Below are 13168 nucleotides of genomic sequence, written 5' to 3'. Positions count from 1 at the left end.
TCAGAAATATTTTTTTTCAAAGCTACAATTAAAAAAAACGAAATGCAGTACATATATATATATATATATATATATATACACAATAATTTAAACAGATATAATTATACAATAGTAACAATAAATTTGCTAATTTTGAGTGTTAAACTTTTTTCTTCTTGTATTATCAGTTAGTATAATGAGACTGGTTTACTTTAATTCTCTTAGCCTTTGAATTCTGACTTAATTTTTTAACCGTGACAAATGTATTGAATCCAAAACTTTCTGGATTATCTCTTTTATATTTCCTAATCTTTATCTTCCTTTACTACTTTTAACCTCTACATTGTACATTTTCTGTTTTTTTAATTAAAAAAAAAAAAAACTACAAAATCATGCAATTCTCTACCACTACTACTATTTACTAGTATTACTACTCTATGCTAGTTTATTATGCAACAAACTGCTACTTAGGAGGTAAATAAATGGAGCGTGAAAGAATATATGTATGCAAGCAAAGAAATATATAAAAAACCCAATCATTCTATTTTTTGGAGTAAAATTTTGAGATACAGGACCTACGGTAGGAGTACTCCCCCCCCCCCCCACTTAATCATAATTAGGTGGAATCAATCACCTGAATTCAGAAGTCATCGTATAAAATTTTATAAAAGTCAGTTAATCTGATTCATGAACGATTCATGTAATCTGGAAAAACGATTCATGTAAAATTAGGATTTCCAAAAAATTAGGATTTTTATCCATTACAGAACCAAGAAAACCGATAACCAGTATAAAAAACCAAACAAAAAAAATTAGGCTTACCATCCCCCCACCTGAATGAAATTGACAAATTGGAATCAAGTAATTATTACAAGTATACGACTTTGCATCCGGGGAAAACCAAAAAAAAGTTTTTTTTGCCCGATCCTTTACGGGGGTTTGTGTAAAGTATCGAGATACTGGCCCCTTCTGTATTTTCCTGCTCACTCGATCGATAATGATAAAAATTAAACGGCATCGATTCCCTATATACAGAAATCATCGTACTAAATTTCATCAAACGGGGGTTTATCCAATCTGGAGATATCGAGTAAAAAAACAGACCAACATTGGATGTCAAAATTGTGTTTCTTGTTTAGATGAAATCATGAAACTAAAAAGTCAAACTATGCAAAAACTCTGAGGATAATTTGATCCGAATACTTTCCCTTATATACGAGTATTTTTGTACAGATGTACATTATACAGCCGAGAAAGTAAAAATATAATAAAATCCAGTTTAAATCAAAATTTTGAAATCTGTTTATTCATAGCTACATCATCCGCAATACTGCAACAATATTTCTGCATCGAACTTAAAATATGTTATACATATATAATACGCACCTTATTACAATACTATACAGACTAAAATCTTCAAGGTTTGAACAGCTGATCCCGTGTACGCATCGGCGCAGAAAAACTATAAAAGTTCATTACTCTTTTACGCTTGGAAATTATGAAATCGACCTTTTAAAATTAAAATATTTCGTAACTATACAAACGTATTTACTTCCTTCTATACAAGTTAGAAATGCATAATTACTGTTGGTCTATATAAAAAAGTAAATAAAAAGCGGAAATCTACTTTTTCTACCGTAAGAGAAAAGATAAATAATTGTTAAAATTCCTTCGCGTTATTGTCGTTGTTAAAAAAACACTGTCGTTAGAGACAAATACAAAGAGTTGCGAGATGGATTTAAATCTATTACAACAGCTTGAAAGATTGTGAACAAGAAAAAAAATTAAATTGGCTCAAAATATAAATATTTAAGAACGTTGTCCAAATAATGGACTTATTATGTAAAATTCTTCTGGGTAATGAAACGTATAAAACCGATTAAATTGTCCCGTTTCTTAAACATACATATTATGTGCCGTAATTTGATATAATAATATTTTACAAGATTTAATCGGTGCAAGTTAATGTACGAGTACTAAACACGCGTATTGATGCTATCAGCAAACCGATCTTCCATTGGACATTAGACATCAACAACCAGCGATCTAAAACATTTCAATAAGTATAATACGTTGACTTACAATCTTTCATTATCATAAATTAAAGAAAAAAATAAAACGAAAATATAATATCTGTTTAATTTTACTTTTTTTAAACATTCTGTTGAAATTCGTATAATTAAAAAAATGTGTAAATAAAAATTAAGAAAAGATTCTGTTTGTCTTTTTCGTTAAAAAGATAATGAAATTCAAAGAAAAAATATTTAAATCGGCACCGATTTAAATAATTTTAAGTTGTTAGAAAATAAAAAAAGGCCAGGAATGAATTGCATAACTTTCCCGGCGCAGTCGGGTATTTACTCTATTTTCCTTATGCGAAATAGAACAATATTATATGAATGAATGAAGGATAGTCGGAAAAGGAGGGATTTAATCTCTCAGTAGTCTAAGTTGTGTTCAACATAAGAGCTACCCTAGCTTTGTTTTTAATAGTGATATTTTACTGCAGGTTGTGCGATCGTGTTAGTGCAGTAATGTACCGGGTGTCTCAATTTATCAGTCCTCACCGATATTTTTATAACAGTTTATCGTCCATCGTGTTTTTGTCAACAGTAATCTAACTTTAAATATAGCTGCTGTGTTATTAATTCGTAAATAACTTGATTCAGTCGGAGACAAATGAAAACATTAAACATAAAACATCAAAACATGTAATTTGTATGCGTAACTTTCGGAACCGTCTATTGCAACGCCATGCGGTTTGTTTACAACAGGTTAATTGTTAAAATGAATCGAATGTAGTTTACTATACCAAACGCAAGATAGGAGCTCACTAGGAGCATTAGGAATAACGAGGTCGCAAATCTGTTTTGAGGCACAGTAGCCGTTTTTTGGCACGGAACATTTGGTCTATGCTCTAGGGCGACCGAATGGGGTGGTGGCGGGAGAAATGCCAGCTAACCAATACCAAACAGTTTTGCTGCTTACTAACCAAAAAGTTTATTTGTAAAGTGTATTTTAAAAAGTATGTAATGTAAAAAAAAGGGTTTTTGTCCCCACCCCTTTATAGAGTATTTGAATAGGACCGAATACCATTAGACAGTATCTTAGTTACCTAAGGTGCATTAAATTATGAAAAAAAGTTTGAGAAAAAATCTGATCTGGACCCTCATGACTTCCTTGTACGCCTATTAAATTACATGCACACACTTTTAAAAATACATAAAATGTTGCTTCACTAATAACTTATAATTTTTTTCTTATTTTTTATTGCTATTATTGAATTATTATTAATTGGAAAAGTTTTTTTTTTACAATCAGAGGTTAATCATTTTTAATAAATCAATATATTTAAATAAAAACAAAAGTTAAAAAAAAAGAAAATGAAAAAAGAAATAAAATGTTGCAAACAAAGAAAGAATAAGAAGATTAAGAGAAGATGATAAATAGAAAGAGGCAGAAAATGTTAAGACCAAGGAAATAATAAGAAGAGAGGATGATGAATATAAAGAGATAGAAAATTTTAAAACTAGAGAATGTGTACAAAAATTAAGATCAGAAGAATTACATCAAACCAAAGAGCGATTAATGATTGGTATTTTGTTATATTTCAATATTTATTAAATTAATTTTTCATATTTTTAGTTTTTTTTAATTTTTAATTTAAATGAATAAAAGTTAAAAAAAAAGATTTAAGTTTTAAATTTGAGATAAAATAAATAAATTAAAGTTAATAAATTAAGTTATTATATTTTACGAAGTTTGTAATGTAATTTGAGATGAATATATAATGTAGCTGATGATGCGAATAAATCGCGAAAGCGCTCCTTCATATATAGTGGAATAGGGTAAGTCATCTTACGTTATTTATCCTGTACTTTGGTTGTTTTAATAAAACAAATATATATATATATATATATATATATATATATATAAAGAATAGCTTCGTAATTTGTAACATCTATATAAATCGTATATCGTATAGAAAGAAAAAAAAAATAGCATTTTAAAGATACTTCAATACGCTGGTACGAACGGTGGTAAAATTCCAGTATTTCATCAATAGGACCGGGTTTGAATCCTGAGAACCAAAAGATATCAAGAAGTCGTTTTTTATAATATAAAGAATTTTTTTAAGGGCAACCTTAAATGAATGAACTAAGTCGATCGTCTATTCGAGTACAAGAAGCCTTAATGCCTTATTTCTAAGGCGTTAAAATATTACATTATGATCGTAAGTGCGATGTTAGTAAGGTAGAAGAATATTACGTTCATTTTAGCGATTTATTACACCGTTATGTAACTTACGTAACGGTATATTCAACTTTAAGTAAGAGAAAACTGAAAATTAAAAATCATTATTGACTTACCGCATTATACTGTATACGGTTATAGCGATTTCAGGAACGATTAAGCCTCATCTAAGCTTGTTTTTCTTTCTTTCATTTTCCTGTTTAGCCTCCAGTAATTACCGTTTAGATAATACTTCAGAGGATGAATGAGGATGATATGAATGAGTAAATGAAGTATAGTCTTGTACAGTCTCAGTTCGACCGTTTCTGAGATGTGTGGTTAATTGAAACCCAACCACCAAAGAACACCGGTATCCACGATCTAGTATTCTAATCCGTGTAAAAATAACTGACTTTACTAGGAAATGTAAGCTTGTCTACCAGTACTTATTTATACAGTAATATCTTACTGCAGAACTTTAAATAAATAGAATGCGATCTTATATGTAAATTTTTAAATTTGGTCATTTAAGAACGCTAAGATTGTTCTTTTATCTTTGATGTTTAAACCTCAACAACTATTATAGTATATATATATATATATATATATATATATATATATATATATATATATATATATATATATATATATATAATTTTCTAACCAAATAAATAAATTTAAAACAAATTTAGTATTATGATTACTACTTCATAATTTAATAAATAGGTCAATGGAATAAAATCATCCAGTTCATATTTTATTATATTTCACTATTTTTTTAATGTTTATTATTTAATAATATCGTAACGGTTTTATTAAGAAAGAATTTTTAATAGTATTTTAATACTAAAATAATGCTATTAAGTATTAAAGAAAAAGATATATTAAAGAAGTAATATAATAGTTATATTAATATTATGTATTAATATATAATTTAATATAATATTAAAGAAAAAGTATTAAAGACTGCTAACATCCAGCCATTGGATGATAGCAGTCTTAGCCTTCCGTACGGAAAGTTCCAGATTCGAATCTCGATCCTTTACTGTCAAATTAAAATATATAAATTAAGTACATCGTACGAATAAATAATTAAAAATAAATAAGTTTATAAATTAATTTTTAGACTAAACCTTTTACTTCTACTTTATGTTCAATTATTGCAGGTTTTCACCGCTGTCGCCGCTTTATTTGTGGGCGTTGCATTTTCATTTCCGGTTGAATATTCAGCACCGTATCACAGTTACGCAGCGGCTCCTGTCGCGTACGCAGCTCCAGTAGCATATCACGCCGCACCTGTACACCATGTCGAACCATACGTAAGTATATTTCAATTTAAAAGTAAATAAATAAATTTAAAAAACTAAAATAAATCGCTTAGGAGAGTTCATAATCGTAATCATCAGCTGTTATGATTTCCGTTCGGTGATGATGCAGAACCTAGATCGTTATTGTTTAAAACGGATATATCGTTTCACATATCTACTTTAATCGCCGGTTTCAATTAACGGTACTGGATTCGGGAAATACTTTATTTTAACATAATAGTTTGAATATCATCGAAAGAAATTTATATCATTTAGAGCGACATATGAAAAAAAAAGAAGTAAATACTATTATGAAATGGAAAACACATATTACAGATAAAAGATGATTAAGTAAAGGGCTGATATCACTATCTCGATTAATTCGTACATATCACCGAACTAAAGATCTCGGCTCGGGTTTGCTTCCCTGAAAAAGTTTGATCGAGTAAAATGTATTTGATAAATTAATACCCATCCTTAATCTTCAGTTCTAACAAATTAAGCAAATAATTTAAAAGTATTAACCTATATATTGCCCGCGCGTTTAGTTTGTAAATCTGTTTTTTATTTAACAAATGCAGTCGATGACGGTGTAGGGTGCCATGATATCAAAAAGGAAAGCCATCTGATTGGTAATTGATCGGCTACCGAGTGCAAATCGCTGATGCTACCCACATTTTATAATAGAATCTGCATCCCGATAAAATCTATTTCAAACAAATATTTTTTATCGTTATTATTATTATATCCCTTAGTATTATATATTAATCTATTAACTTTTCAAGATAATATTTTACTTCGTCAATAATTTTGTTTTCAGATTTTGATCTTATTTCCCACAGGAAGACCCTACAAACTAGAACGTATTGTACAATTTACTAATCCTGTTCTAGATTATGTTCTATCAAAGTTGATATTTTTTCAAAATTCAAGTAAAACTTTTACGCTTCTTCAGAATGTCTTTATATTTCTTTATTTCAAGAATTTATCGAGCCATTTACATCATTTTCACGGGTTTGAGAATTCACAAATTTTCACACAGGTGTTTGCCGACTAAAAATCACGTATCGTTATTAAAATCTCAGCGGTATAACTAACCTGTAAGAGTATTAACTAGTTCTCTACGAGCAGCGGTTTAAAAGTTTACCCGACAATATCCAAAAATATAGAACAACGATGAAATATTTGAACTATTCATTTTTCCAACTCTTCACCCATCTCGTTGGGGTAAACGGAAGGGAAAAGATAAAAGCGATATTACCTCTCTGCATCCTAGACTTCTTTATCTAGGACTCTTCGTTTCATTTATTTTCTCTTCGCCTCAATATTAATGTGGGTGCGACTCCCATACTCTTCGCTGCAGAAGAGAATGTGGGAGCTTATGATATTACCTGAATAATTGATATAAAAAAAATTGAATAATTTGTGTGAATGTGGGTGCAGATCCCACATTCTCGAGAAAAAAATCTGAACAATTTGTGTGAATGTGAGTGTAGCTCCCACAATCTCTTCGCTGTTGAAGAGAATGTGGGAGCTTATGGTATTTTCTGAATATTGATATACCAAAAAAAAAAAAAGGTTGTACTTTAGTAACTAATCTTTACTTCGTTTTTCTTATAGGCGCATCCAAAATATCATTTCAACTACGGTGTAAAAGATACCCACACCGGCGATATCAAACATCAAACTGAAGAACGTGACGGTGACGTCGTAAAGGGTCAATACAGTCTCGTCGAAGCCGACGGTACGACAAGAACTGTCGATTATCAAGCCGACGATCACTCAGGATTCAACGCCGTCGTAACAAAATCAGGACACGCAGTACATCCACAACCCGCACCAAAAACTTACGCTTATGCCGCTGCACCGGTACATGCCGTTCCAGCATATACTTCACATTACGCTGAGGCCCCAGCATACCCAAGCTATTCTTATCATTAACAACATACATAACATTAAATACTCAAAAAAATAATAATATTAATCTCGCTGGAAATAATTAACATTATTATTGTTATTATTGTAAAAATACATCTATAAAAGTAAAATTACAACTTGAAATCTGCTTTACATAAATGGGTAAACTGTAAGAGGAGAATTTTTATATTAAACCGTTATAAAAAGTTTCTCTTGCCGTTTGAAACCTATATGATACAGGAAACGTAGAAAAATTCACTAAATTATCATAAACGTTATATATTTTATATCCTATAATAAATAGTAATTGATTTCATATAATTTAATACAAGCTAATAATAAAATTATTATAATACGTTAATTTTAAATAAAATAATATTTAAACTTGCGACAAAAAGCCTACAATTTTAAAGATATTATGGTAACGCAACAGAACAAAAGATAAATCGGTATACCGAGAAACTTCTGTCCGTATATTTAGAATAATTTATTTTAAACTATAAGTACAAATTAAAAGAAAAACTATTATTTTAATCAAAACCACTTCTCTTTAACAGATGTATGTATAATCAAAATAAAAATAAAAAATAGAATAATTTATTTTAATTTTTCATAGTCGAGCAAATAAAAAGCTAATAAATTTGTTACTACTATCTACCATCTATCGCTTGTATATAATGGCTTCATAATTTTTTATTTCATTTAATGCATATAAAAATTATAAAATTGCTCTCGTAGATTTAAACAGAAATATTTAACTAACCAATGTAAAAAAAAAAGGGAAATACATAAATACATTCTGCTTTGTATTATATGCTTTACTTATACACGTATGTACATCACACACATATATATAAAAAAAAAAACACTCAAAAAACAATTAACTCCATAATAATCCAGAATATTACACTCTATAGTCTTGTTAAAAAAATAGTTATAGGTTATTTAAATAAAGGCAATAAAATTATATTTCACAAAAAAAATTAATTAAAAAAATGTATGTATATTTTTCAGCGAGAATAAAAATGTTATGTAAATATTTTTATAAATACATATTATTATTTTTTTATATGTATAATTTTTTAATATGTTATATAGTGTGGTAAAAATGGATTTATTTTTGTGTACCTGTAAATATTATGTATTACTATTGAATACATATTAATAATAATATCCGGTATTTATTACTTTTTTTTTTTACGTAATAATATGACATCATTTGTATATTAGCACAATATTTTCATAAAAATATCATCATTATATTATAGTGACATCAGTTTTTCTTTTTTTTGGAAAATGTATCTTTCATCTTCTCATTGACTTTTCTTATATCTTATACATCTTTATGCGTACAGTATTTTTTTTATTTTGTTAATAAATAAATCTAGACTGAAGAAATTTTATACATTATTATTTTATTATTTATTATTAAAATAAATAATTTAATATATGTTTTGTATTGATTTATAATTTTTATACTTGCGTAGATTATATAATTTTTTATATCAATAAAAATTTTATAAAAAAAACTGCGATTTTATTTTAAACATACATTTTATTATGTATTATTCTCCCAATAAAAATATTAGTTGATAAGCTGTATTTGTATTTTAAAAAGGATTAGGATATCTGGTTTAACTCGATAAATATTTCAACTTTTATTAGATTTATAATGGATTCGGACAAGAAATAGATTCCACAGATCGATGTATGCAAACCTTTCCCAAATAGATCACACCAAGGTTATACAACCCCGGTACCCTTAGCGTGGATCTAACAAAATCCATATAAAAAAAGATTGTAAAAGAAGGAATCAAGGATAAGGACATATGATGAATACTGAAAAAAAAAAACGATCTACTTTATGGAGAAACCCGATAAGAGTTCCTTTTGGAGGAAAGATCAAAAGGCCCGCCCATTTCTAACGGTGGACGCCCATTTTGTCTACAAACCCGCTATAGAATAAAGTATTTTTACTCAGGAAAGATACGCGAAGAAACAATAATGCTCTCAGGATACGTTTTACACCTGAAAATAAAGAAAAAACTTTCATATAAACATGCGTCCGGAAACGATTTGTCTTCGAATTACGGCTAGCCCGAAATTTAAATAAGGTTAAACTGAAATTTTTGAGACATAAATTATGGAAAGATCTCGATGGTCTTATTTTTTTTTCGGTAAATTATTCTGATATAATACACAGTATGTTATTAATAATTTTTTAACCGTTAACAAAATAGAAAAAACTATATTTACTAAATACTCCTAACTCGAAACGATCGATTTTTTGTTACGAAATATCCACGCCTCAAGGATCCAGAAGCCGAGAATTTTTGAATAAAAAAATAAGATTTAAAGAAGGATAGTACTGCGACAAATAACTTTAAATGACATACAAAATGTTCCAAAAGTAAGACAACCTTATGGAGTAAGTTATAATAGTTGTTGAAAGTGACCTTAGGCGATTCACATAATTGAATACGACGTTGCGTGTTCTTAAAAACATGTTGTAACGTTTGTTGAGGATTTTAAGCGTTCAATTTCGCTCTGCGATTCGGGAATGAAGTGAGGATGAGGGAGTATTTGTAAGCATCATCTTTGAGGTATTCCCACAAAAAACGTCAGGAGGGGATTAATCAGGAGACTTAGGGGTCCACAACCCCTTCGAAATCACTAGTCCATGAAACCACTGATCCAAGAAAGTCATAATATTGTTGGCTGTGTGAACTGTAACAATGTCCTGCGAAACAACGTATACTCTGGCCAGTCTGCAGGTATAGTATTTAAAAATAGTTGCATCATTTGTATGTAGCGTTCACTGTTGATTATGCCGTGAAAAAATGTCATTAAGATTCGTCTATGTGAAACTGCACACCAAACACCCACTTTTTGTCCGTGTAGAGGAGACTCGTGCAGCTAATGTGAATTATCCGTGCATCAAATGGGTGAATTCTGTGCATTCACGTATCCATCAAGATGGGACCATGCCTCGTCAGACCAAAACTAATCATCGAGTTCTTCCCCACCCGGCATTATAGATGACATGAACCGTTGAAAGTTTTCCAGTGTCAGCAGCTTAAAAACTCGTGAACGACACGAATTCTGTACAGATGCAACTTTAAACGCTTGCGCGATGTTGTGCGGGCACTAATGACGGACAGATCAGACCGGCTAGATAGGCATCCCACAGGACTTCTTAGGACTAACAGAATATGCAGCTTGTACGTCGATCAACTTTTCTGGTGTTAGCCCGTTCGGTTGAACACTTTTGGCTGCATCTTCTGCATTCCCTGTCTCTGGGAACTTGTAGTACAGCCGCTTGATGGAGGACTTGTTCGGTGCATCCACACCGTACCTTTCTGTGAAGGCATTCTGGGTCTGGGCATAACTGGCACATCTAATGTTTTGGGAGACAATGAATATTCTCTTCTGCAGTGTGCAACCCACTTTTCCTCAATTAAACCGGCAAAAAAATAAGGGACCATTCTTCCATAAGATTGCGTTACTTTTTGAACACTCTGTAGAAAAGCAAAGGTTTTTAATCTATAACAACCGTCATTTAATATTTTTCATCGCTTGATTCAGAACTGGTTTCCAATACCTTTGAAATAATTAATCATTACGAAAACACTAAAAGATAAAAATTAGCAAGAGCCTATACCTCAAAATGAACCATTTGTAGGTATTACACCACTGCATAGGATTTACAGGCTACTTTTGAAACTAACTATGAAAAATATTAAATGGACGCCCATATTGGTTAGGGTTATCGTAGCCGGAGGTTGTTATATAAAGAGAAACCGGACCGCAAATAGAAATGAACAGAAAACCGGGCCCTTAGGAGTGAATGAAGCATTCTCATTCTGAATAGCTGTACGGATTTCTCTATGCGAGGAAAATGTATATTTCCCATACTGACCGGCACAATAACAGAATCTACAAGTACCTCTATATCCATTTCATGTCATTTGAACAGATTTTTCTTCTTCTTTTAGGATATAAAGTTCAATGTATCAGTGTTATAAATATTCATAACTACAATTACCGCTTTGACAACAGATTCATATATCGGTTTGTAAATAAATGGATCGCGTACGTTGATCATTAGAAGAATTCTAAGTTTATTCATCATAAATTAACATTAAAATAATAGTAATTTGTGATGAATGAACTAAATCTTTCTTCGCGTATATAAACACAAGATATCCTATACCCCAGGTATCTAGTGTATGTTTATAAGCAGGTACAACATATTTAAATGAGCCGACTAAGTTATGCAGTCTAGTCCGGTTTGTACGGAAACCATAATTTCAATAAATTAATGTAATCATTTCTTTAATGTACGGTAAATAATGATAATGTTAGTTATTAGCAAGTTTATACTATAACTAACAGTACAATTCTGTTTATATAAATTCTCTTAATAAGCTTATAAAATAAATGAATACTGATCAGTTTATAGACATTAAATTTATAACTAAAATTTCACGTAAAACATACGCCTAAATAACTTACATATCATTGCCTTTTGTAACATATTTTGATACAATAATTACTATTGCACTTAAATATAAAAGTAACAAAAGCAAAGATTTTCTTCATTTACTGTAAAATACAATAACTTCTTACACACACATGCGCGCGGGCGCGCATACATACACACACACACACATATATATATCCTACCCTACTAAACGACATTTGTATGTGTGTCTGTGTGTGCGTCCCCCTAAGATTAACACTGGAATGTACCGTTCACTAGCGGAAAACCCCGATTAGTTAGTACTAATCGATATATATATATGCCAAATATATATCGAATTTATGGAAATGTTAGTACTTTTTAACCGGATCCGAATTTTCAGATCCGGAAAATCGCTAATAAAATTCGATCCGGACGAAGATCGCTAATATCTCAAAAACGGTCGGTCCTAGTGCTCTGTAACATTTTTTCAACCTCGACGATAACCCTCTCCGCTTCCTGTGGTACCTGACGGATAATACTATTTTTAAGTGTCCCCGGGGTGCGATGGGGTGTCAGTGTAATATCTCGGCAACGGCTCGTCCGATTTTCGCGATTTAAACGGCGTATGTATCAGCAGATCGAGCGCTAACTGTTTAACGCATCGGGTACACTCTTGATCTACCCGATCTTGGTTATCTGGAAATTAAATCGTTTAGCCCCCCTTTGTTCTGATTGTACTCACCCACCGTAAAACATACCAATCAGATCTTTCGCTAAATACGGTAAAACCTGGGCGCTGGCAAAGCTGTAAAGTATAACCTTATGAAGATTAAAATTATAAAATAAAAAATATATTAAAAAAAATTTTAAAAACCAGTCTTATACAGACTCATGCCGACCGTTACCCACCGGGTCGGTCTAGTGAATCTCGTCATCGCAAAAGCTGATTTCGATGTCGACAGTTCTATTGTTCAAATTCCAGTAAAGGCAGTTACTTTTATACGGATCTGAATACTAAATCGTGGATACCGTTGTTCTTTGGCGGTCGGGTTTCAATTAACAATACGTCTGAGGAACGGTCGACCTACAAGACTACATTTCATTTACATTCAAACACATCATCCTCTGAAGTAACACTACACGGTAGTACCGGAGGATAAACAGCAAAAGAAAGACATTCAAGCCAACCATTTCTGAGACGTTCGGTTAACTGAACCCCGACCTACAAAATACACCGGTATCCACTGTCTAGTATTCAAATCTTCTT

The 13168-nt window shown here is 30.8% G+C and overlaps 1 protein-coding gene across 1 annotated transcript in view; it reads left to right on the top strand.

Annotated features, from left to right (window-relative positions):
- LOC142330875 (uncharacterized) overlaps positions 1-13168 on the top strand; it is a 57945-nt gene that overhangs the window by 20311 nt on the left and 24466 nt on the right. The window contains exons 2-3 of the mRNA XM_075376339.1: positions 5379-5531; positions 7140-7443. Of these exons, the coding sequence (XP_075232454.1) occupies positions 5379-5531; positions 7140-7443 (457 nt within the window). The remainder of the gene's footprint in view (positions 1-5378; positions 5532-7139; positions 7444-13168) is intronic.

The sequence above is a fragment of the Lycorma delicatula genome, chromosome 10 (genome assembly GCF_047948215.1).
Source record: "Lycorma delicatula isolate Av1 chromosome 10, ASM4794821v1, whole genome shotgun sequence".
Taxonomy (NCBI): domain Eukaryota; kingdom Metazoa; phylum Arthropoda; class Insecta; order Hemiptera; family Fulgoridae; genus Lycorma; species Lycorma delicatula.
Note: the sequence above shows the minus strand (reverse complement) of the source record. Positions and strands in the feature narration are given on the sequence as shown.